At 59.8% G+C, this 24535-nt stretch overlaps 3 protein-coding genes across 7 annotated transcripts in view; 1 reads left to right on the top strand and 2 right to left on the bottom strand.

Annotated features, from left to right (window-relative positions):
• The window catches only part of CPEB1 (cytoplasmic polyadenylation element binding protein 1), a 39307-nt gene extending 38840 nt beyond the window's left edge, over positions 1–467 (bottom strand). Inside the window, exon 1 of the mRNA XM_030496934.1 lies at positions 385–467. Within this exon, the coding sequence (XP_030352794.1) occupies positions 385–399 (15 nt within the window). The 5' untranslated portion in view covers positions 400–467. The remainder of the gene's footprint in view (positions 1–384) is intronic.
• A 1035-nt stretch (positions 468–1502) lies between these two features.
• Positions 1503–12339, bottom strand: AP3B2 (adaptor related protein complex 3 subunit beta 2). 4 transcript variants are annotated; one of them, XM_030496930.1, is made up of 28 exons: positions 12192–12328; positions 10274–10574; positions 9590–9665; positions 9421–9495; positions 9190–9285; positions 8944–9104; positions 8745–8811; positions 8150–8332; positions 7872–8048; positions 7575–7672; positions 7237–7291; positions 7014–7085; positions 6784–6846; positions 6421–6553; positions 6228–6337; positions 5977–6153; positions 5706–5892; positions 5488–5606; positions 5190–5301; positions 4686–4875; positions 4446–4617; positions 4309–4363; positions 3850–3956; positions 3510–3741; positions 3315–3399; positions 2955–3052; positions 2144–2282; positions 1503–1970 (listed from the first exon to the last, which is right to left on the bottom strand). In XM_030496930.1, exons 1-28 carry the CDS (start codon positions 12238–12240, stop codon positions 1820–1822), a joined length of 3540 nt encoding a protein of 1179 aa, XP_030352790.1. In that variant the 5' UTR covers positions 12241–12328; the 3' UTR covers positions 1503–1819. The 4 variants fall into 4 exon arrangements, with proteins under 4 accessions (XP_030352790.1, XP_030352792.1, XP_030352791.1 ...); XM_030496932.1 differs by having other exon boundaries at positions 3510–3603; XM_030496931.1 differs by having other exon boundaries at positions 10274–10472.
• Positions 12340–12403: 64 nt separating this feature from the next.
• On the top strand, positions 12404–23725 carry NR2E3 (nuclear receptor subfamily 2 group E member 3). 2 transcript variants are annotated; one of them, XM_030496928.1, is made up of 10 exons: positions 12404–12514; positions 13389–13505; positions 19121–19354; positions 20327–20477; positions 21401–21504; positions 21585–21839; positions 21914–22095; positions 22282–22513; positions 22589–22694; positions 22771–23725. In XM_030496928.1, exons 3-10 carry the CDS (start codon positions 19297–19299, stop codon positions 22901–22903), a joined length of 1221 nt encoding a protein of 406 aa, XP_030352788.1. In that variant the 5' UTR covers positions 12404–12514; positions 13389–13505; positions 19121–19296; the 3' UTR covers positions 22904–23725. The 2 variants fall into 2 exon arrangements, with proteins under 2 accessions (XP_030352788.1, XP_030352787.1); XM_030496927.1 differs by lacking the exons at positions 12404–12514; positions 13389–13505 and having other exon boundaries at positions 19201–19354; positions 22282–22694.
• Positions 23726–24535: the final 810 nt, after the last annotated feature.

The following is a 24535-nucleotide window of genomic DNA, read 5'->3' as shown; positions in this document are numbered from 1 at the left end:
TGATGGGTTCCCTGAGGTGAAGCTCCCTCTGAGCCCCCTGTTCTCTCAGGGCAGGGAGCCGCCGCACCTCAGGGCATCACTCAGCAGCGAGACCCGGCTTCGGAGGAAGGAGGGGAGTGAGCGGGGACTCATCCCGCGGCTCCCCCCCACCCGGAGCCGGTCCCCGCGGCTGCGCTGAGGGTCGCGGACCCCATCCCCGCTCCGCCGCCACACGCGGAAACGGCGGGAATCACCTCAGCGCCGCTCCCGCCCCCCCCACGACGCCGCCAACGTGTGAAACCACGTGACGGGGGCGTCCTTAAAGGGGCCGCGCCCGCCGCCTCGGCTCCGTGAAGCGCCGGGCCCGCGGGCACGTGTCCCTCCCGGTCTCCCCCCACCTCTCACCGGCGGGAAGGCCATGGGCGGCGCTGCGGGCGGGCGGATCCCGGAAGGGAGGGAAAGGAAGCGGCAGCAGCGGGGAACCCTGCCCGCCCCGCCGGCTTTTATGTGCCGCCGCCCCGCCGGGGTTGAGGGGGAGTGGGGGGGGTGCTGCTGAGGGGAGGGGCCATGGCGCATGCGCGCGGCGCCCGCCCGCCGCGTGGCGCTCACAGCGGCCCCCCTCCCCCCCTCCAATTGCTCCTCCCGTCTCCCGGCGTGCTCCGCGCGGGCGCGGGTCCCGCTCTCCGCACGACGCCCGGTGGCGGCCGCGGCCCCCGGGTCCGCCTCACGGCGGTGAACGGCGCCCGAGGGGTTACCGCGGGGAACGGGGTGAGCGGGGGCTCCCGCTGCCCCAGCCCTTGCGGGAGGGCAGTTTTCCCGGTGGGAACAAGCCGTCGGCGCCCAGTGGTTGCTGGTGCGGCCGCGCCGGGCAGCGGTCCCTCACCGGTCAGGGGTACAGAGGTGATTCTGTCCCGGCTCCTGCACGTGTGCTGGGGGGTAGCCCTCACCCTGCGTGCAGCGGCACTGCCGGGCGCAGCCCGGGCTGTTCGGGGTTCAGCCCTTCCCGTGGCTTCCTGCGGGCCGCAGCTGCAGGGCAGCCGGGGCTCTCCGGTCCCAGCCAGCCCCTGCTGCGGGAGTCACGTTTCCGTCTTTTTTTAACTTTTTAATCCCAGTTCGGAGATGAAAACCTTCCCGGAGCTGGCGCCAGGGATCCCTCCCGTGACACTGCAGAACAGCCCCAGCCCTGACGCTGCAGGTATTTCTGCCGTCAAAGCACGAGCGATTCCACTTTGAATAAATAGCTGGAAACCTCCCAGGACTCCTCACATCCCTGGTTGGGACCGAACGCCTCCTGCCCCTCCCTGACAAGCCCAGGGGCTGTTCACCCCCAGCCGTGTCCGTGCCGGGTTTTCTCCGGGAGCCAGCAGCCCTGGTTCAAGTAGTGCTACCCCTGGGGGACTCGCGCGTTCCCAGTTACTGAAGGGCTGGTGCCCTGGTGCTGCCCCAGGGGAGCTGGCAGAGGCCAGCGCAGGGCAGTTTGGGGCTGATCCAGCTGCTGCACACACAGAGCAGAAGGGAAGGGAGCGGGTTTGAGAAGAGCTTTATTGGGAGATCCTGGCCATAATAAATAGGGGTTACACTGGGAGATGGGGAGAGGGGCTGGAGGCACACTGTGCTCCCACGTGGGCTGGAGCCACCACCATCCTTCTGAGTGGGGCATCACCCTGCATCCCATACGCCCCATCCCGCTCTTTCCTCCCAGCAGCAAAGCTGGCCCTGGGGTCACTGCCTGCCGCCCCTCCAGGGATCGGAGCAGGGAATAACCCAGCAGGAATCGGGGCAGGGAGCGCTTTGGGGAGCGGTGTGGGGCAGAGCAGGGTGGGAGGGCAGGGCCCGGCCGTCACTGCGCCAGGGCCTGGATGATGTCCTTCACCAGCATGGTGCCGATAACCATCTTCTCACTGTTGACCGTCAGCTGGGCCACGGCACCCTCCCGTTGCTCCAGGGTGATGAGCACAAGGCTCCCGCTTGTCATCGTCTTGGCTGCGAACCTGCCCATCGGCGAACACAGGGTTCAGGGTGAACTGTCCTCCTGTCACCCTCCTGTCCCCCAGGATGCTCCGGGGGAAATGAACATGTGGGTTCATGCAGACTTCTTGTCCCAAAGCAAGCCCTGAGTGCCCCTCCTGTGGTTTGTGTGGGACTGGAGAGGTGGTAGCACTACCTGTACTCATTGTCGGCACCGCAGGGCACGCGGCCCACATTGGCAGCTGAGGTCACTTGCTGGACGATGGCGTGGTCACTCCGGCACTTCTCGGGCAGTGTCAGCTTCTCCGTGATCTCGCTCATGCCCGTCAGCTTCCCTGGAGCGGGCAGCAGAGGCACCTGCCCATCTCTGGCCACGCACCCAGTGGCCCTGTCCCTGCTAGGCCGCGTTTTGGCATTCCCAAACTAAGCCCCTCCAGCTGCCAGCTCTCTGCATCTGTATGCCCCATGACATCCCAAACTGCCTGCCCTGCTTGCTTCTCTCCAGCCTAGCTGAGACGGATTTGGGAAAATCCTTCTTCCACAACCCTTACTGAGCTCATCCTCGTGTCCCTGCCCAGTGGCAGCAGCCACATCCCTGGGGAAAGGCTCCTCCAGTCACCAGCAGCAATGGGGCCAGGTGCCACAGGGCACTGAGCACCCACCGCTTAGCACAGACCCCTGTCTGCTGCTCCTCCAAGAGCAGGGGGATGCTGGGCCAGGGTGTCCCCATCACTGGGAGCAGCAGGGGTGGCACGAGTCCACCACAGTGCACAGGGACCTGGTGGGGCCACCCTGGTGTCAGGGCAGTCACCGCAGGCCGTGGGGCGAAGGGGGATGAGGAGGGCAGAGCTAGTCTAGGGACCTGCCGAGTGGCCACTTACCCTCGCCCGGCCACACGAGGTGCTCTAGGGCCATGGTGAGGGCGGCAGAGGGGACAAAATGGGGCATGAGCATGGGCACTGGGGCGGTGGGTGCCTGTGCACCCCCTGTCCCTGTCCCCCACTCACCCTGCTCCTTCTTGAATTCGTTCTCGCTCATGAAGACAGGGGCCATGAGTTCCCCCACGGGCGGCTGGATGGAGACGTAGAAGTGGCGCGTGTGGGTGCTGGGGAGACAGGCGGGGGGGGGGAAGCACATGCTCAAAATGTCCCTCCCCATGTCCCGCTTCCCATCCCTGCCCTGGGCAGGCAGTGGCTGGAGGGAAACAAGCACATAAGGCCTTGGGAATAGGGGGAACTCATTAGGCTGGACCTGGGGCTGCTGCCACCTCTTTGTCCTCCCCCAGTTTCCCCCCTCCCCTGAAGGACCCTGGTGCCTGTCCTGCAGTCCCCCATTCCCAGAGCACCCCTGGGACACTGGGCACTCACCACAGCTGGAAGTTGGCCGCCTGTGTGGAGTCGCAGAAGTCGATGCCCATCACCACGTTGGCCGTGTCCCCAGGCGCAAGGCGCTCTGTAACCACAGTGCTGCCACTGCGTCCCACGTCCCCTCCGCCAGCCAACCCCTGTCTCCATCTCCCCCCTCACAGCATCGCAGCCGTGCTGTGCCGTGCTGTGCCGTACCGATCTCGGGGAACTCCTGGATCCTCATACCAGAGAGCAGCTTGGGCTCGCTGACCCGCAGGCTCTTCACCTCGGCATCAGTGTTGTTGGAGATCTGGATGTGGACAGCCACCATGTGGGGGTCCCCCGGGAAGGGCCGGCGGCTGAAGCAGTACTCCACTGAGAGCCCCTCACCCGCCATGCGGTGCAGCAGCTCGTAGGTCCTCACCGCGCCAAATGCCGGGCTCAGCAGCTGCCGGGGCCGAGGGGCTGGTGTGTGGGATGCTGACCCCCCAACCTGCAGCCCCCATGAGGGACAGGGGTCTCGGGACATGCCAGGCAGGGCATGGGGGACACTTACAGCGGGTGTCAGGGACGTGTCGGTGAGCGTGAGGCCCTCCAGGTCGGTCACCAGGCTGGTGGAGATGATGCTGCTGGAGGGGATGGGCTGGGGAGGAGGGGGGGTGACTGCAGGGTTGAGGGAGAAAGGGTTAACAGAGCTCTGATGAGTCACAGCCCTATGGGGACAACCCCAGTGGCCCCATGGGACAGCCGCATGGGGACAGCTCTGGTAGCACACCTGCATGGGGACAGCCCTGTAGGTGCAACCCCAAAGGCACAGCCCCATGAGGACAGCCCTGCTGGCACTGCCCCCTGTCCCACAGCCACCCTCTGGGGACAAGGACTGCTCACCCCACTGGTCCTCATCCCAGTTCGGCAGCTCCCAAAGGACTGGCGGGGCCCTGACCTCAGTGCCTGTGCCTCAGTTTCCCCAGTGCCACCGTGACAGCCACCCCACGTGCCCCAGGCAGCTACTCACAGTCATCCAGGTCGAGCAGGGAGATCTCCTTGGGGCCGGCCCTGCTGCTGGGGGGCTGCAAGGGGCAGAGACGTGGGGGGGTGTAAACAGGGGGTCCAGGTGTCCCTGCGTTGTCCCCAGCCCGGCCCGGCCCTCACCGCCTTCCTCCGCTTGGCCTCTGCCTCAGAGCCTGAGTCGGAGCCTGAGGAGCTGCTCTCGGAGGTGCTGGCCTCCTCTGACGAGGTCTCGGCATGGCTCTTCCTCCCCGGAGGTGCCTTCTTCTTCTTGGCCTTCTTTGCTCCCTCCTCTTCCTCCTCGTCCTCGCTGGGGCTGTGGGGAGAGTCTGGCTCAGAGCAGGCAGGGGTTCGGCTGGGGCACCCCGCTTTCCCAGGGGATACCTGCCCGCGCTCCCCATGGCTGCCTTTCGGGAGCCTTCCTTGTCCTTCCTCTTCGGCCTCTTCTCCTCCTCCTCCTTGTCCTCAGACTGCTCCCCGCTGCCTTCCTCCTCCTCTTCCTCCTCCTCCTCGCTGCCGGAGCTGGAGCTGGAGCTGCTGGAGCTGCCGCTCTCCTCGCTGACAGACTCAGGCTCTGCATGGGGCACAGCTCAGCCCTGCTGCTGCATCCCCCCATGGCCCCACAGCTCCCTGCTGTGTCCCACTGCATCCCCCCAGCCTCCCATTGCATCCAACTGTGTCCCCACATGCGCTGCTGCCTCCCCACTGCCCCTTGCTGCACCCCTGCATCCCTTCACTGCATGCTCCCTCTGCATCCTTGCATCCCTATGTCCTTCCACTGCATCCCTGAGCCATCCTTCCATGTCCCCTGCCATGTCCCCACCATGATGGGATGTCCCTATTGCAGCTTCTCCTGCCCCATGCCCTGCCATGCCACTGGGTCCTCACCACTGTCCGCTGACTCCGTGGGCCCTGACTCCCCGTCCGAGTCAGAGTAGAAAGGTTTCTCCGCCTTCTCCTTCCTCTTCTCCCGGCTGGTGCACTTGGTCCACTCAGGAACCTGCTGGCACAGGGTTGATGGAGCAGAGCCATTCCCCATGGGTGGGGGGCCCAAACAGCAGCCCTTGTCCCTCCCCTTCCTGTGCCCAAGTGGGGTTTGGACACCTTCTGAGGCTCTCTGAAGACCTTGAGATGACACCCCACCTTGGCCCCCCATGCACCCAGCACCCTGGGGTGCTCCACGCACCTCCACGTTCCTCACAGAGGGGTCAGGGGCCTCATCTGGCCAGTCGGGCAGCTCCTGGTAGCCCACAGCCTTGGCGTTGAGCAGGTGGGATAGGGAACCCAGCTGGAAATGGTCCCGATCTATGGCAGGGTGAGAGGTGGCAGCAGCTCAGGGACAGCCATGCAGCACCGTGGTGACAGCTGGCCCTGCATCCCCATGCCCTGTGACAGCGGGGGTACCTTTGAAGGAGGACTCCAAGATGGGAGCAGGCTTTTGGGCCAGGAAGAGCTTCTTGGCATACTTGTTGAGGGCTCCACTCTTCTCAGTGGGCACGATGAGCTGGCGGATGAAGCGGGCCCGGTCGCGGATGTCGTAATTCTGGTCATATTTGGCCAAGTTGAGGACATACTGGGTCAGCAGCTTGCTCTGCACCAGAGGACATGCTCAGGGCCAGCCTTTCCCTCCACACTGGGGAAACTGAGGCACATTGTTGGGCCACATCACCGGTACCTGCTTGGAGTTGGTCAGGTAGAGCTTAGCTGCCAGGTTGATGACCTGCAACTTGACGATGTCCTCCTCATTGGTGAAGGACTTGGCCATCTTGCGCAGCACGTCAGGTGCGATCTTGGGCACGTGCTCGCAGTACTCACCGATGAGCCACAGGATGCTGGCCCGCGCCATTGGCACCTACAAATGCCCCTGCGCATGTGGCACCGCTGCTGCTGCCCTGGGCCCGCAGTTCCTGCAACACCCCAACCCACCTGGATGTTGTCAGTGAGCTTGGCCATGTGCTTGATGATCTCGCTGTGCTGTGCCGGCTGCATCTGCAGCAGCTTTTTGATGACCACCACGGATTCAGCCACCACCAGCTCTGCGAGCAGAGACCTCAGCCTCAGCAGGGTCTTGCCCCGAGGGCAATGGAGCCCCCATTTGAACCCCACCGCAGGCACTCACCATCCCGGTTGGAGAGGAGCTGGACCAGGCCGTTGAGGCAGGTGTCCCGCACCTTCCCGATATTGGTGGCACAGCGCCCAATGGCTTGGATGGTGGCTGCCACAAAGTCCTTGTCCATGCTGCGGATGTAGGTCTGTGCAGGCATGGGGGACACACACATGACATGTCACCCACATGCCAGAGCTGGGCATGTCCCCATGTGGTGGTCACGCATTTGGGTTCTTTGGAATCATCCATGGGGTTGGCATGGCCTCAGTCCACTCCTGCTGGTGGGGCCTCCTCCGTCACCTCCATGGTGAAGTTTTTGCACCCAGAGCCATGCCAGGGTGGCACCCCGGTGGCCTCAGGATGACTATGGCATACCTGGAACTCCCGCAGGATAGTGGAGATGTTGGTCTCATTGGCCAGGTTGGTGAGGACCTCCAGCTGCGGGAAAGATTAAGAGATAAGCATCAGAGGGGCATGGTGCTGGGGCACAGGGTCCTTCCTGTCCTCCTGTCCCCAAGCCATGGAGGACAGCTGCCCCATAGGGAAGGGCTCTGTGAAGCCCCAAAGCCAACAGCGATGGGTGCTGCTGGGTGTTTCCAGCTCACCTTGAGGATCTTGATCTGTGTGGGGTCTGTGGAGCGGATGTAGAAGCTCTTCAGGTACGGCTCAAACATCCCCTGCATGCAAAGCCAGCGGCATTAGTGCCATCCCTGTCTCCTTCTTGCCAAGGCCACCCGCAGGCAGCTGGCCCTGGTGACCCTGCTGGCTTGCCCTCATTCCTCTCCAGAGTCAACAGGGCAACTCTCCTACACTGAGTCCGAGCCTCACCCGCCGTTTGATGGACATAGTGGCCACGTTCTGCAGCACGACATACTGCACCTCGCTGCAGGAACAAAGAGAGGACACCATCAGCAGCGCAGAGCCAGACCCCCCCAGCTGGCCCTGTGAAGATGGGGCAGGACCCATCACCAGGCTGGTGCCACCATGATGTTGCCACCCAATGTCTGGATTGGGCCAGGCCAATCTGTTTTGGTGATTCACCCCAAGCCAACATCCCTGCAGGGTTGGGCTTTATGGGGCTCTCTCCCAGGGTCCTGAGGCTCCCGATGGGTCCCACCAACCAGGGTGGCGGGGTAGGGGACCACTGCAACCCAGGTGTCACAGACCTGTGACTGCGCAGGAGCCGCACCAGCGCCTTGGCGATGACCCCAACTTCTGCCTTGGGTGCCAGGTGGAAGTAGAGCTGTGCCACGGCCATCACCACCTGCAGGGACACATCTGAGCGTCACCCAGTGGCACAGGGACACCCCGAGGCGTGGCTGTGTCCCCCACAGCACCCAGGGGAAGCCTGACCCTAGGTGTCCCTCAAGCACCTCGGCGGCTCCTTGGCCAGTGGGGACATTATGGGCCCCAGCTGATGGACACCACTGGTGGCCTCAGGGGATGGAGAGCAGAGGGCTCACCGCGGCATTGCGGCTCTGCAGCAGGGGTTTGGTGTTGCGCAGGAGCAGGCGGTGGTCAGGGTCCATGACGTAGGGCTTGCGCTTGGCCAACGAGGCTGCCTCTGCCTTGGGCTCCTTGGTGTCCTCCTCCTCGGAGCCATAGAAGGCTTTTTCAGCACTCTCCTCTAGCAAGGACTCCTGCCAGGAGGTGGGACACCTTGCACCCCCCTGAGCAGCACCTCTCCTTTCACCCCACCTCCCTAGGGGCTCCCAGGGCACCCTGAGGATCCCACGCTCACGTTCTGGTTGGGGCTGAGGAATTGGGTGCGTGCGTAGCGGGTGAGCATGTTGATGATGACCACCTGCCCCCACTCCTCCACGTCGATGAGCAGGTTGCAGAGCTTGCGGTAGTTCTTGTGGATGAGGTCAATGCGCTCTGGGCACACCTCCTCAAATGCCATCACCACACTGCCGGCCACCAGCTGTGGAGGGAAAGCCCAGGGTGACTCACCAGGGTGGTGGCATCTTTGTCAGGATGCTGGCTTGATGGGGATGGTCGCATCCCTGTGAGAATCCTGGTTTGGTAGGGATGGGATGGCAGCTCGGTGGAGCTGGTGGGATCCCCACGAAGATATTGGTCCGCTCAGGACAGCAGCATCCCCACAAGGACTCCAGCTCTGCAGGGCTGGCTGCATTCCCATGAAATTGCTGGCTTCGTGGGGACAGTGACATCCCCACAGAGATGCTGGCTCTGGGGATGGCTGCATCCCTGCACAGATATTGGATCAGTGGGGACGGTGGCATCTGCAAGGGTGGCTGCATTCACATGAGGGTGCCAGGTCAGGGAGCATGTCCCCGGATTTAGGGGCAGGGGGGAGCTGGCGCCCTGCTCACTGTGGTCTTGTCCGCCAGCAGCTTCTCAATCACTTCGATGAGCTGGTCCTTCTGGTCCGAGTCGAGGCTGTGAGGGAAGAGCAGGGCAAGTGGGGCCAGAGCAACCCCCCAATCCCTGCCTGTCCCTGCCTGCACCACACAGCTGAGACCCTATACCCTTGTTGATACCCCCAAAACTCAGGAGCTGAACCCCCATTACCTGTACAGCTTGGGGATGGCATGGGCAGCTGTCTTGCGCACGTAGGGGGACATGTCTGAGGCGGCCTCTTTGATGGCCAACATCATGATGGGCACGATGATGGGCACGCGGATGCTGGAGAGGACCCGCAGGGCACTGGCGCGGATCAGCTGGTTGGGATCCTGTAGGGACATGCAGGGGGCTGCAGTGCAGCCATGGGGGGCTCGCTGCTCCCCAGGCTCCCCCTGGGTCCCCAGAGCAGCTCACCTTGAGTCCTCGCTGGAAGGTGGAGATGGAGAGCAAGGCCAGATCCTGCTGCTCCTCTGCGTAGCGCACCAGGTAGACGTACACCAGCTTCTTCACCTGTGAGGTGAAGGTGGTCAGGCCACCTCAGAGCCCCCCAGAACCCAGCCTGTTCCCAAGCCCCGCCTGCAGGTGAGGTGCCAGACCTTGGGGACACTGATGGATGCCACCAGGGTCACTCGAGACCTTCCTCACCTCAATGTTCTTGCAGGCAACGTTTTTCACCACGGCTGGGAAGAGGTCGGAGGCGTTTTTGCCCCGGGCGATCATCTAGGGGATAAAGGAGCAGCATGACTCTGGCTGGCCAACATGGCACGGCACAGCTTGGCACTGGCAGTGTCCCCACTGGTTCAACAACACCCACCGCCACGATCCTCTTCATGGCCTCCAGCTTGAGGGAATCCTTGTTGCTATCAAGCATCTCCTTGAGGTCATCGTGCCTGTACCACACAGGGGCAAAAAAATTCCCATTTTCCATTTTTAGCCATTTTGAACCATTTTTAGTCTTTTTTTCTGCTCCCAGCCTGCCACTGCCACCAGGGTGACAACCAAACCCTTCCCCATGCAATATTGATAGGGACAGGAATTGGGTTACAGCCAGGTGAAAGAGGAGATGGAAGGACCAGTGCAGCGCTGGCATCCAGCTCTGTCCCCATCCTGGGCACTGGGACAAGACCCTGTCCCAGCCCAGCTGTGGTTGTCACACCAGGATGTCCCCACATCACTTTCCAGGGAGCAGGCGCCCATCACCAGCTCCGTCCTGGCCGCGCTGGGTGTCTGTCCCTTGTCCCATCCCTCATGGACGTGATGGCATGGATGTGCCAGTGCATCCCGATGCAGAGGTTTTCCCTGGTCCCTTCCCTGGGCTGGGAGAATGCTGCCAGCCCTTTCTAAGGCTGGTTGTCACCACTGTCCACTTTCCTAAGGGACATATGTCCCCTCCAAACCGGGGAGACCTCCAAGGCTGGGGGTGGCACCCATGGGACGATGCTCATCCAGAGCCACCATCCCTGGAGGGTCCCAGGAGAGCTCCCTGGGGGGATCTTACCGCAGTGATGGCCCGGTGCTGGTGGCCACGGCAGGCTTGGGGCCAGCGAGCAGCCGCAGCTCGTCGACTTGCAGGGCGCTGTAGCAGGCGGGTTGTCCAGCCTCGGTGGCCAGCACTGGGCTCGTCACCTCCTCAGCTGTGTCACCACCCACCGGTGGCTTTGCCGGCCCCGCCGGTAGCTGCCGCAGCAGCTTCTGCACTGGTGGCAGGGACAGCATGGCTTTGGCCAGCAGTGGTGGCCCTGGGGATGGTGGCAGGGCTGTGGCCCTGCTCCTCCTCTTTCTGGCACTGCCACTGAAACCTGATGTGGGGTTGGTGTTGGGTTGCAGACTATTGCAACACCCTTCCCGGTGGACAAGGCCACCCCAAGGTGTCACATCCCAAGTGACACCCGTCCTGCAGCAGGGCTTGGGGACACTGCAGGAAGCGCCTTCCCCAGGTGCTTCCCCAACGCCAGGGACTCCTGCACAGGCAGTGGGGTGGCGCAATGGGACACCTGTGGTTGTCCCACCTGGGTGATGAGGTGACACTTGTCTTGTGCCATGCACCGTTCACGGGGATGGTGGCAGACCTGGTGTGGCCACAAGGGGATGGGATCTGGTGAAGGGGAGTGATGGGGATACTGCCAGGGGTGTCAGGGATGGGTGGACACTGCCAGCATGGGGGACATTGATGGCATGTCACTGGGGAAACCTGGCCAGCCTGGGGGACGCTGCCAGGGTGGTCAGGGCTGAGGGACGCTGCCGCACCAGGGCAGGGACGCTGCCGCTGCCTGCCCCAGTGGGGCAGGGTGCTGGGGACCCTGCTGGACTGAGGGACACTGATGGCAGGTCAGGGCTGGAAGGACACTGCCAGCGGGGGTCAGGGGACACTGCCAGAGCTGGGGACAGGGGAGCACTGCCAGGCTGGGGGATGCTGCCGGGGGGTCAGAGATGGGGGACCCAGCCAAACTGGGGGACAGTGCCAGGAGCTTATGGAAAGGGTGGGACACTGTGAGATGGGGACACTGCGAGATGGGGACACTGCGAGCGGGTTACGGATGGGGGGCACTGCCAAATTGAGGGACACTTCCAGCCTCGGGGACTGCAAGCAGGACAGGGATGAGGGGACACAGCCAGCATTGGGGACACTGCCAGTGGGTCAGGACTGGGGTGTCACTGCCAGATTGGGGGACACTATCAGGCAGTAATGACTGGAGGGTCACTGCCAGACTGGGGACACTGCCAGGGCATCAGAGATGGGGGATACATCCAGACAGGGGAACACTGCTGCAGCATTAGGGAGGGGTCCAGGGATGGGGGACACTGCCTGAATGGGGGACACTGTCAGCAAGTCAGGGAGGGGTGACACTGCCAGCAGGTCAGGGTGGGGGACACTGTAAGGGCAGGGGGGACAAAGGGACCCCCATGTTCCTGCAGCTCTGGGGAACCCCCCCCCTCTTCCTCAGCATCCCTGTTCCCATTACCCCCAGCACCCTGCCCCCCACAGAGGTGACATTTCCGAGCCCCCCTCCCTGAGCTGGGGACCTCGATGGGGGTGGGGGGGCGCAGTCACCGGGGACCCCCCCCCAAAGCTGCAGGAGCCAGCAGAGCGCGGGGTGGGGACATGGTGCCTGCGTGCCCCCAGCCCAGGGGTGGGGGTGTAGTGTGTGGGGGGAGGTCCCCCTGCATCCTCCCCACCACACTGTCTCCAAAACCTCGCAGTTTTCCCCCAACACCCTCCCCGGCCTTTGTAGCCTGCAGTGGAGGCGGCGTGACCATGTCCCCTGTCCCCATCCTTATCGCCATCCTCATCCCGTCCCCACCCCGGGGGCCATGGCCGGCCCGCGGCCGGGTACCGGGGCCCCGCCGGGGACAGCGGCCAGGCCCCGCGGTGGCAGCCCCCGGCCCGGCTCCGCCAGGTCCCGCCGCGTCCCCACCTCTTGTAGTCGGAGGAGAAGATGCCGCCGCTGGCGGGGTCGTGGCCATACTCGGGCTCTCCCAGGCTGGAGGCCCCCCCCTTATCCTCCCCGTAGGCAGGGCTGGCCGCCATGGCGGGGGATGCGGGCGGGATGCGGGCGGGATGCGGGTGGGATGCCGGGACTGATGTCAGCGTCACGCGGGGCCGGGACCGCCCAGCGCTGCCCGCGCCCCTCGGCCGCCGGGGATGCTCCGCGGCCGCGCCCCGCTTCCATCGGGGTCCCCAGCCCCGCACCCCGCGCGGGTTCGGTGCCAGTCAGCGGTAACACGGGAGTGATTCAAGGTGTTATTAGTAGTGTTTGGGTTATATGTCATACATCATAATAGATTATACAATTATACATATTCAAATTATATCAGATTATATTAAATCATGTGATACCATATCATGTTACATTGCATTATATTATTTCATACATAATACGGTATTTCGTACATATATATAGTATACATTATATATTATATACTATATATATTATATGCTACATAATATATACCACAAATTACATTTTATATATTACATTGCACTATAATATACTAGATTATATTATATATATTCTATATTCTATAATATTATATTAGAGAATCATAGAATGGTTTGGGTTGGAAAGGACCTTAAGATTATCTAGTTCCAACCCCCTGCCATGTCAGGGACATACGTAGTCCATATATGATATAATATATGCTAGGTAAATGTTATAAATTATGCATTACACATTAAACGTATGTTATTAAAAGTGTTATATATGTTATGTGTCACATAATATTAGATGTTATGTGATGTTATGTATAATATTATACATTGTACATTATATATGTTACATGTTATATATGTTTGTTATGTTATAAATAATAGGTTATATGTTATACATGTTATGTTGTATATGTTATATTATTATGTAATGTTATCTATAATGTTATATAACATTACATTTCAGATCATATTAATTCCATCGTATTCTATATTCTATCATAATATATGATACATTCTACATTCTACATGACATAGTATATGGTACATAGTATATTATATATGATGTATGTTATAAATATTATGTATAGTATTACATGAAATTATATTATTCTTATCATAGGTGACATTCTTCTATTTTTATTATTATTGTTGTTGTTGTTATTGTTGTTGTTGTTGTTCTCAGGTGATTATTGCTACTGCCAATGTTTTAGTTCTGCTGTTCCTGGGCACTGGAGCAGCCCTAGTGATTGGCTGCTGCTCGGACGGCTCTCACCCACCATGCAGGAGCGAGGGAAAACAGGTACGTTTCAGGTAGCAAATTGTAATAAAGCATCTCATCAATGCACGCCAATTAAGCTTCATAGGCAGAAATGACCTCCCCTATCCTGCTGCCCTGCCCTTCCTGCCCATGCGGATGGGTTCCCACCAGCCCTCCTGGGAATCCTGCAAAAAACCACAAATCAAACTGGGTTGGTGCAGGGTTTCCATTCAACCATTTATTGCTACGTAAAGGGATGACAAAGCAACACTGGTTCTCCAGGGAAGGATGCTCCAGCTCCAGCACTTGAAGGTGCTCCAGGATGTGTCCCCGAGCACATCGCCGCCTCCATCACTGCAGTGCTGGGGACGCCTGGGAGACAAGATGAGCTGTGGTGACACACGGCCGGGGAGGGTGTCAGGGTTCCCAGGGTGGTGGCACCCACCGTGGCGCCAGCGAGCTGGCCCAGCCCCAGCAGGGTAAGGGCGAAGTGGACACAGTTGCAGGTGACAGCGTCATATTCCACCGGCTGGTCCATAGCCACCCGGATGCGCTGCTGCAGCGTGGCCGTGTCCATCCCTCCCTTCCTCCGCAGCACCTTGGCCAGGCCCCGTGTCCGCAGGAGGTGGCTCTTGCTGTGCTTGGCCACAATCCCCGATGGGGACATCCCTGAGCTGCCTGTGGGGTGGAGGCAATGCTGTACCCCATGTCGCTTCCATGGGGACATCCCCACACCATGACCACCTCCTGGGGCTCACCTTCCAGATGGATGATTTCCCCATCACCACAGTAGACACCAGCGTGGGCTCCCCACCAGCCAGGGCCCCCCGAGGCCAGTGGGAAGAGGAAGAGGTCCCCAGGCTGGGGCTCGGACACCCCATTGGGGACCACATTGAAGTGCTGGCCCAGCAGCCCCTCGCAGAGGAAGAACGCCGCTGTGCTCGCTGCCCCGGCTACCGCCTGGGGACCCAGTTGTGTTTCAGGGCCACCGGTACCCTGGGGACACCGGCAGCATCACTGACCCACTGGCTCATCCCCCATCCTCTTGGTGGTTTGGGCACAGTTTGAGTCTCAATGGATGGGGAAACCCCCAAGAAGGGACCACCTCCTCTAGGTGTTGAGCACCCCATGGGTGCTGAGGAAGAGGCAGGGCATGCAGGATTTGGCCCTATTGTGCCAGGGGTGAGACGGGTGTTGCGGGATACAGAGGGAACGCCAGCACTTACCTGCCTGGAGCTGCTCACCTGAAAGAACAAACACTCGGTGTCAGCCCCAGTGGTGCTGGGAGATGGGACCCAGGGCACCAGTGCCATGGCTCAGCCCCTGCCCGGACTGATGCCACCCCCTGCCCAGTCCCCACACCCCAAACCTGTTGCACCCAGGAGCCCAGCCAGCGCTGGGGCTGGAGGAGTGGCGCATCCCAGGCTCGCAGGGTCTGCACCAGGGAGCTCATCTGTGGGGAGAGGGGCAGAGCAAGCATGGGACCCATCCCTACTAGCACCCATTTCCTGCTAGCACTCGTCCCTGCTAGCACCCATCCCTGATGGTACGCATTCCCTGCTAGCACCCATCTCTACTGGCACCCATTCCCTGCTAGCACCCATCCTTGCTGGCACTCATTCCCTGCTAGCACTCATCCCTGCTAGCACCCATTCCCTGCTGGCACCCATCCCCGCTGGCACCCATCCCTGCTGGCACCCCCCTCCGCTGGTACCCCCCATTCTAGCACCCACCCTTGCTGGCACACACCCTGGTAACACCCCTCTGCAGCCCAGAGCAGCCTCCCAGCACCCATTCACTGCCCCTTGCACCCCCAGACTCAGCATCAGTCATGTCCCCATTGCAGGGTCCCTGGGTGCCGGGTGCCACAGTAGGGGGGTGGCACTGGCTGGGTGCAGGTGCTTTCCCACCAGCTCCTCCTTTACCTGGGCGAGGAGGTTCATCTGCAAGAAGAAAACATGATGTCCAGAAGCTGGGGACACGGGCCCATGCCCAGCCTCACCCTGGGGACCTCTGTGTCCCCAAACAATTGTGGTGTCACGTCTCCCTGCCGAAGCCCAAGCAAGCACCATGCCAGCCCTGGCACTCATGCCATGCCCTGCTCCCTCACCTTGGGGTGCCTCCGAGGTCCCCTTGCTCCACCGTGGTCCCCGGGCAGCTGCTGCTCCAAAGGTGGACGCAGGGCAGGCCCTCAGCCCGCCCCAGTGAGCACCACGGTGGCTCTTGGCACCCACCAATGCCCGGGAATGTGCCCGGACCACACGGACCGGCCCCACCATGGCACGGAGTCATCCCATGGGGCCAGTCTAAGGGGGCCCAACCCAACCTGGTGTGACATTTAATCAACAAACCTCTTGGTAACCCTGAAGGAGGCATGAAACGGCCCTGTGGCCAATATACCGATAGCCAATGGCCACCTGCTGGTGCTGTAACACCTCTTGGTGCCAAAAAGCCTCTTGCCAGGCCACCAGCCTCTCCCTAGCCCCTGTCCCCAGGGTGGCGCATGCCTGGGGTCAGCTCCAGAGTCACATTAAACTTTAATCTTGATGCTGTGGGGTCAGTGGTGGCTTTGGCAGGGCTTTGAGCGGGTGATGTGGGATCTGTCAACCTCTGTCATCAGGCAATGCCAAAGCATCATTTATCATCCAACAAACAAGAGCTAATTACAGCTGAAACCGGAGCCTGCTTGGGCACAGCTCAGAGCCAGAGGCTCTGTTAACCCTTCCCAGCCACCTTTAGTCCATTTTGAACCCTTCCAGACCTCCGTGCCTTCTTCTGCTTGCTCTTATCCCCTCCTGATCCCCACCATCCTCTCCTGGTCCCTGTTGTGCCATCCTGATGTACCCTCCAGTTCTCACCAGCCCCTTCTGCTCCTTATCATCCCCTCCTGGTCTGCACCATCTCCTCCTGGTCCTCACTAGTGGCTCATGATGATCTCCTCATGATGCCTCTAGGTTCCCTTGGCCCGTCTGTGTCACCATTGTCTCTTCCTGGTCCCCATCATCCCCACATGGTCCCTATTATCCTGTCTTGGTCTCCACCATCTATCCTGGTCCCTGCCATCACCTTCTGCTCTTCATCATCCATTGTTGTCTCTTGGTCACCATGAAACCACCGAGGTTCCTATTGTCCCTTCCTGATCCTCATCATCCCCTCCCAGTCCCCATCCCCTCCTCCTGGTCCCCATCACCCCCTCCTGAACCTTGTTGTCCCCTCCTGGTCCCCTTCATCCCCATTGGCTCCTCCTGATCTCTATCATCACCTCCTGGTCCCCATCATCTCCTCTTGGACTCCAATGTCTCCTCCTGATTCCCGTCATCTCCTCTTGGTCCCTATTGTCGCCTCCTGGTCCCCACCATCCCTTTCTGATCCTTGTTGTCCCTTCTTGATGCCCACCATCTTTCCTTGGTCCCATCACCTGCTCCCGGTCCCCACCATCCCCATCTTGTTCCTGCTGTCCCCTCCTGTTCCCCACCACCCTGTGTCACAGTTGAAGCACAGTTGGTGCTTCCCTGGGACACCTTATGTCCTCAACCATGCTGTCCCCTGCCCAGGGCTCATCCACCAGCTCCCCACAGCCGGTGGGATTAGGGTGGCTAGAGGCCTGAGGCTTCTCCCGACCACAGATTTCAAGCCCATCACCAGCATCTTTGGGTAATTAGTAAATTAGTAATTAAATGCTCTGTGCCTTGGGGCGGGGGCAGAGCCCCAGGTTTTAGGCTGGGTAATCCCATGGCATCTGCCCCAGCATCTGTCACGGAGCTGAGTCACGGCCCCGCCGCAGGCTTTAACGTTTGCTCCTTCACCCCCACCTGCCGCTGCAGCCTCTCGCCTGTGGCCTCAGGCCTGCTTGGGGTGCTCCCCAGAAATGGGCCGGGAGGAGTTCCCCTGGGTGCCTGAGTTGGGTGCTCATGGAGTGCTCAGCTCCAGGGTGCTACTTGATGAGGAGCCCACCTTGGGGTCAGCACCCAATGGACAAATGGGGTGGGAAACCATATTTTGGGAATTATTGGCTTTCCTGGGTGTGCTGATGATTGGCCGGCAGCAGATGGTTGGCCTGGCTAATCCCCATCCCAAATCCCTGCTCCGGAGCTGGCTTTTACCCGACAGCGAGGAGGGGATGGGCAAATTAGCCGACTCAGCAAGTACTGCCATCCGCTGGCACCAGGCACCTGGGTCCCTGCATCACCCATGGGTGGGCTGACACCCCTCGAGCACTGTGGAGTTGTGTCACCCATGGGTGAAGGTGCGCTGCAGGGGCTGGAGGCACCTAAGCTGAGGGCAGGGACCAGGCAGGGCGAGGTGACAGCTTGCTCCTGCCGCATTAGCCCAGCGTCATAATTCTGTGGAGGGAGGAGGGCGGCCGCAGATGGTGCTGTCAGAGATCTGGGTCAGGATGGGGCCCACCACGGCATGGGGGCTGCAGGGTGGGACGGGGCACCCTGGGAGGACAGGTGGTTCCAGGGGTGCAGGGGTGATACAGGCAGCGGAACATGGAGTAATACTACAGGCAGGGGAACATGGAGTAATACTGCAGGCAGGGAACACGGAGCAATGGTGTAGGCAGGGGAACATGAAACAGTGATGTAAGCAAAGGTGATGGAGCAATGGTGCAAGCAGGGGTGATGGAGCAGTGCTGCAGGCAGGGTAATGGAGTGATGCTGCAGGCAGGGGTAATGGAGCAATGCTGCAGGCAGGGGTAATGGAGCAATGCTGCAGTCAGGATAATGGAGCCAGGCTGCAGGCAGGCAGGATGATCGAGCAATGCTGCAGGAAGGGGAACATGGAGCAGTATTGCAGGCAGGGGTGATGGAGCAATGCTGCAGGCAGGATAATGGAGCCAGGCTGCAGGCGGGGGAAGTGGAGGCATGTTGTAGGCAGTGTGGATGGAGCCAGGCAGCAGGCAGGGATGATGGAGGGGTGACCTGCAGCCACCTGATCCACTTGTGTCACTGTTGCCATGGCCCATCCCATGGCACACCTCCGTGGGGGCCACAGGCTGAGCGCCCCCCTGGGATGACACAGGGGCTGGGGACCCCCAGCCGCAAGCTGGCCCATCCCTGGGGACCAGCTGGGCTGGGTGACAGCGGCCGCCATCCCCTCTGCTGGGCAGGGGGGTTTAGCAGCTAAAGCCTCAAATCCCAAATTGTGCTGCCCTGTCACGATGACGGTTTAGTGGCAGTTGCGTAACCCCAGGGCTACCGGCCCCCACCCGCTGCCGTGTCAGCAGCCCAGGGGGGGAAACTGAGGCACGGGGTGGGGGGTGGGGGCCCTCCGAGCATCCCCCTTCCTCTCACTGTCAAGGCTGGTAGTTAATTACTTGGGGGCAGGGAAATCACCCCCTTTAATTACCACGTTTCGTTATTCCCCTCTAACCGCCTTAGTGAAGGGCTTATGCGCTTATAGGACCTGGTGGGTCCCAAAGAGGGACACACACACATGCATGCAGGGGTCCCTACCCCAAGCCCGGTGTCCCACATGGCCGCAATCTCAGCCCTGCAGTGCTGGGTGGGGTGCAGGCGGTGGCAGGGTGACACAGTGCGGGTGGCAGCACACGGGGGGTGTTGGGTGTCGTGGGTTTAGGGTTACAGGGCTGGGGCTCAGCACCTTGTTAATTCTTCATCGCGTGGCTGATTGATCCCCCCCGCCCCTCGCAGACACTAAAGATTAAGGGGGTGACAAAGAGGCGGCTGCTTACACAGCACCCGCTCCTAAGCTGCCTTGAAGAGAGCAAGAGCGAGCCGCGCTGCCTGCAGAGCTGCCGGAGCACCCACCCTCGCCAGAGCCCAGGCACCTGCACCTGCAGGGATTGGTCAGGAACGCCGCGGACGGGATGGCTGCATCGCCAGCGGGGTCGGGGGTGAGCACCGGCCTGGAGGAGAGCCCCACGGGTAAGAGGTGGTGGGACACGGTGGGACCGCAGCAGTGGTGGGGTCCTCATTGTGGTCAGTCTCCAAGGTCCCTGGGGTTCCTCATTGTGGTTCTTCTCTGGGATACTTGGGGTCTTTTTCATGGTCCATCTCTAAGATGCCTGGGGTCCCTCACTGTAGTTTTTCTCCAAGATGCTCAGGGTCCACATCATGTCCTTCTCCTGGATGCTTTCAGTCCCTGTCATGGTCCTTCTCCAAGATGCCCAGGGTCTCTATCACAGTCCTTCTCCAGGATGGCTGGGTTTCCCATCACGATCCATATCCAAGACACCCAGCATCCCCATTATGGTTCTTCTCTGGGATGTTTGGGGCTCCCGTTGTAGTCTTTCTGCAAGACACCCAGGATCCCCATCATGACCTTTCTCCAGAATGCTCCAGAATGTCCCCATTGTGGTCCTCCAGGATGGCTGGGGTCCCCATCATGGTACTTCTGAAGGATGCCTGGGGTCCTCAGCTATCATCCTTCTCCAAGGTGCAGAGAGTCCCCATTGTGGTCCTTCTCTGGGATGGGATGCCTGTAGTTCCCAGCCCCAACCCTCTCCATGATGCCCATGGTCCTTATTGTTGTCCTCATTGTGCCCTGGGGTCCCAGCCATAATCCTTCTCCAGGACACCTCTGGTTGTGGCCCTTCTCTGGGATTCCCCATCCCAAGGGATGCCATTTCATCCCCTTTTGTTTTAAAAAGGCTTATGAGAGCTCTGCTGGCAGCATCCTGGGTTCTGGGGCATAGGGAATATGCCCCAGAACATCCACTACAGGGATGTGCAATCCCTGTAGTCCTTGAGATGTCCCCATCCATGTACCTAGGCTGGACCAGCAGAGATGGGAGCCACCCCATCACAAGGATGCTGCGGAGCAGCAGGGAGACAGGAGGGATGAGGGACATTGGGGTGTCCTGAGTCACCCTGAATGTGGTGGCTCCTCTCCCGCAGGGCTGAGCCCAGCCCCTGGCAAGGCGCTGAGCCCCGTGCTGCTGTGCAAGGTGTGTGGTGACACCAGCAGTGGGAAGCACTATGGCATCTACGCCTGCAACGGCTGCAGTGGCTTCTTCAAGCGCAGCGTTCGCAGGAAGCTCATCTACAGGTTGGCACAGGGATGAAAGGGCCGCACGGGGCAGGGACCCAGCGGGTGGACACGTTATAGGGCATAGGGCAAGGACTAGGGGGACAGGTGCCCAGCAGGGTAGGGACCCACAGGATGGGCACCCAGCAGGGCAAGGATCTGGGACACCCTGTCCCAGGGCACTCTGTTCCCAAAGGTGCCCTGTCCCAGTGCATGTCCTGTCCCCAGTGGGTGCCCTGTCCCAGTGAATACCCTAGGGACAGGGACCCTAAAGGGACTTGAGCCAACAGGGTGGGAACCCCAGGGCACGGACACCCAGTGGGGCACAGACCAGTGGGACAGGCACCCAGTAGGGCAGGGATTGAGGGCTTGGACACCCAATGGGGCAGGAACTAAGGAGACAGGCACCCAAAAGGGTAGGGACCATGGGGACAGGCACCCAGTGGAGAGGGAGCCAGGAGGTGGACACCAAGTGGGACAGGGACATGAGGTTGGACAGCCAGTGGAGTAGGGACTGGGGGCACAGGCACCCAATTGGGTAGGAACCCTGGGGACAGGCACCCAGTGGGAAAGGGACTCAGGGAATGGACACCAAGTATAACAGGGACATGGGGTTGGACATGGCAAGGACTCAGGGAGACTTGAACCCAGCAGGGCAGGGACCAGTGGACAGGCACCCAATGGGGCAGGGGCCTGGGTTGGGGGGTCAAGGGCACCCTCATGGAGTCAGGACGCCCATCAAGGTAGGGTATTTACTGGGACAGGGCACCCACTGGGGACAGGGTGCCTAACAGGGTGGCACCCTGTGGTGGAGGAAACCCATTGCAGGGGGACAAGACACCCAATAGGGACAAAGCACCCCCAGGATATGTCACCCATGTCAGGGCCCGCCCAGGGACAGGAGCCACCCCAGGGACTGCAGTCAGGTACCACCTCTCCCATAGGTGCCAGGCGGGGACAGGGCTGTGCCCGGTGGACAAGGCGCACCGCAACCAGTGCCAGGCCTGCCGGCTCAAGAAGTGCCTGCAAGCCGGCATGAACAAGGACGGTGAGACGCGTTGTGGGGACACACAGGTGGCAGGGGCTGTCAGCGATGTGGCTGGTGCTGATGCCACCACGTCCCTGCAGCTGTGCAGAACGAGCGCCAGCCCCGCAGCACGGCCCAGGTCCGGCTGGACAACATCGAGCTGGATGCCGAGCTGCCCCCTGAGCACGTGGCCACCACCCGTGAGGTGCCCCCGACCCCCTGCCCAGCTCCTTGTGGTCCCAGTGCCACTGTCGCTGTCACCCCGGGTCCCCGGGCGACCACACCGCCTACCAACCATCGCTTCATGGCCAGCCTAATGACGGCCGAGACCTGCGCCAAGCTGGAGCCCGAGGACGGTGGGTGGCTGATGGCAGGAAGAGGGTTGTCCCCATGGTGTGGCGACCACCAATGTCCTCTTCTGTCCCTGCAGCTGATGAGACAGTGGATGTGACGGGTAGCGAGCCGGAGCGGGCAGCCAGCGAGTACCAGGTAGCACCATACCCAGCGGCCAGCCCCGAAAACGTCTATGAGACTTCTGCACGGCTCCTCTTCATGGCTGTGAAATGGGCCAAAAACCTGCCTGTCTTCTCCAACTTGCCCTTCCGCGACCAGGTGGGGCTGGGGACTTCCATGGGTCAAAGGGGAACCCCAAAAACACAGGCAACCAGTGGGATGGGGATGGCTGGAGCATGCCAACATCCACCGCAGGGTCCCACCCCATCGTAAGATGCCAACCCAACCAACCATGCTGGAGGCTTTGGGGGTGATGGGTTTTTGGGGTTCCTGCCCTGTCCCCAGGTGATCCTGTTGGAGGAAGCGTGGAGTGAGCTGTTCCTGCTCTGTGCCATCCAGTGGTCCATGCCTCTGGAGAGCTGCCCGCTGCTGGCTGTCCCTGAGCCGGCACCTGGGAAGCTGCTGCCAGCTGCCCTGGATGTCCGGGCGCTGCAGGAGACCCTCGGCCGCTTCAAGGCACTGGCTGTTGACCCCACCGAATTTGCCTGCATGAAGGCCGTGGTGCTCTTCAAACCAGGTGAGGGGACCCACCAGCACTGCCGCTGCCCGTCCCCGTGCCCCCAAACCACCCCTCACACTCTTGTTCCTACAGAGACCCGTGGCCTGAAGGACCCTGAACAGGTGGAGAACCTGCAGGACCAGTCACAGGTGATGCTGGGCCAGCACAACCGTTCTCACTACCCTGGGCAACCTGTCAGGTACCGCGTCCCCACGTGTCCACAGGTGACACCAGGGGTGAGGGACACCCACCCATGGCCACTGCTGTGCCCCCAGGTTTGGGAAGCTGCTGCTGCTCCTCCCAGCGCTGCGCTTCATCTCCTCCGAGCACGTGGAGCTGCTCTTCTTCCGCCGCACTATTGGCAACACCCCCATGGAGAAGCTGCTGTGTGACATGTTCAAGAACTGACCTCCCCCAGCCCGATGTCACCTTGCATTGACACCCTGTCACCTCCACCCTGGGTCTCGTCACCCCGGGATGCTGCAGGGTGTGAAGGTGCCCATGCTCCCATCTCCGGGGTGGTGGTCAGGACTATGGGATGCTGCCGGCAGCTGGGGTGTGGGGCCAGCTTCACCGGGGACAGCTGGCGGCAGGGGCATGTCCCCAAGTGGGTGCCAGAAGCACCAGGAGCATCTCATTGGGGTGGGTGCCTTGACGGGTGCTGATGTCCCGAACGCTAGAGAAACCCACAGACCCAGGCAAGATGCCCTTGCTGAGGCAACAGCACCCATGGGGACCCACTACCACCCAGGGGTGACACCAGCGGGGGGGGGCATGACACCAGCCCAGGAGTGACACTGACCAAGGATGATGACACCCTGGGGGTGACACTAGCCCAGGGCATGACACAAGTCCAAGGGTGACACTGGCTGGGGATAATGCAAGCCCAGAGGTGACACTGGCCACAGGGATGATGGCCATCCTGGGGTTGGTACTAGCCCAGGGGTGACATTGAGCAGACGTGACACTGTCCAGGGGTAACGCCAACCCAGGGGTGACACTGACCAGGGGTGACAGTGGCCAGCGGTGACACCAGCCCAGGGGTGACATTGGCTTGGGGTGACGCCAGCCCAGGGGTGATGCCAGCCCTTGGGGTGACACTGGTCACACAATCACTGCCCCTCACCCACAGGGTGCGACTTCAGCTCTGTGATCCCACAGGACCCGCAGTGACTGAGCCTTGTCCTGGGGGGCTCCTGCTCTGCCCCCCAGTTTTATACCTGGAATAAAGAGGAGGGTTTGCAGCCAGTGTCCTCGCGCCTGTAAATGGATAACATAGAAATAAACAATCTGAAAAGAAGTACATTTAAAATAAATTATCTGACTATAAATAGGAGAGATTCAAGTAAAATGAAATAACTGGAATTAAATAATAGGAATTAAGCAATCAGAATAAAAATAAGATCAATAAAAATAATGTGACTAGAAATAAAATGAAATAATCTGAATATAAAGAAATTGAAAATAAATTCTCTGACTATAAATGACTATAAATAATCTGATGAGAAATACCCTGAATAAAATATTCTGAATAAAAATGAAATGAAAATAAAAAAATTGAAGCAACCTGAAGACAAATAAATTAAAAAGAAATTATCTGAATAAAACTAAGATAAATATAAACGATCTGTTTGGAAAAAATTGGAATTAATAATCTGACTGAAAGGAATCTGAATATAAGTAGAGTGAAAAGAAAGAATCTGAAAGAATCAGAATATAAATTGAAAATAAATTATCTGAATATGAATAATACGAATGAAATAATATGACTCTAAGAAAATTGTAAATAAGATGAAATAATCTGACTACAAATAAATTGAAAAAGAAAGAATCTGACTAGAAAGAATGTCAGTGAAAACAAGTTGATGAGAAATAATCTGAATTGTGAAAATAAATGAAAATAAAGAATCTAAAATGATCTGAGCAGAAATTGAAAATAAATTATGCAAATGGAACCAAACTGAAGGGATCTGAATTCAATCATCTGAATAGAATTCAGAATAGAATAAATAATCTGAAGATAAATAGATTGAAATTATC

Source organism: Strigops habroptila, chromosome 9, assembly GCF_004027225.2.
Source record: "Strigops habroptila isolate Jane chromosome 9, bStrHab1.2.pri, whole genome shotgun sequence".
Taxonomy (NCBI): domain Eukaryota; kingdom Metazoa; phylum Chordata; class Aves; order Psittaciformes; family Psittacidae; genus Strigops; species Strigops habroptila.
The sequence above is the reverse complement of the archived record's forward strand: the minus strand, read 5'-3'. Positions and strand labels throughout refer to the sequence as shown.

Excerpts from the sequence above, each read along its gene's own strand:
- AP3B2 (XM_030496930.1), bottom strand. The coding sequence starts at position 12,240 with ATGGCCACGACCCCGCCAGCGGCGGCATCTTCTCCTCCGACTACAAGA. Across the intron at positions 10,575-12,191 it reads TTCTCCTCCGACTACAAGAG|GTTTCAGTGGCAGTGCCAGA; the intron begins GTGGGGACGCGG and ends ACCCCACATCAG. Across the intron at positions 7,292-7,574 it reads CGGCTCCTGCGCAGTCACAG|CGAGGTGCAGTATGTCGTGC; the intron begins GTCTGTGACACC and ends TTGTTCCTGCAG.
- NR2E3 (XM_030496927.1), top strand. The coding sequence starts at position 19,297 with ATGGCTGCATCGCCAGCGGGGTCGGGGGTGAGCACCGGCCTGGAGGAG. Across the intron at positions 21,840-21,913 it reads CAAGCTGGAGCCCGAGGACG|CTGATGAGACAGTGGATGTG; the intron begins GTGGGTGGCTGA and ends CTGTCCCTGCAG. Across the intron at positions 22,096-22,281 it reads ACTTGCCCTTCCGCGACCAG|GTGATCCTGTTGGAGGAAGC; the intron begins GTGGGGCTGGGG and ends CCCTGTCCCCAG.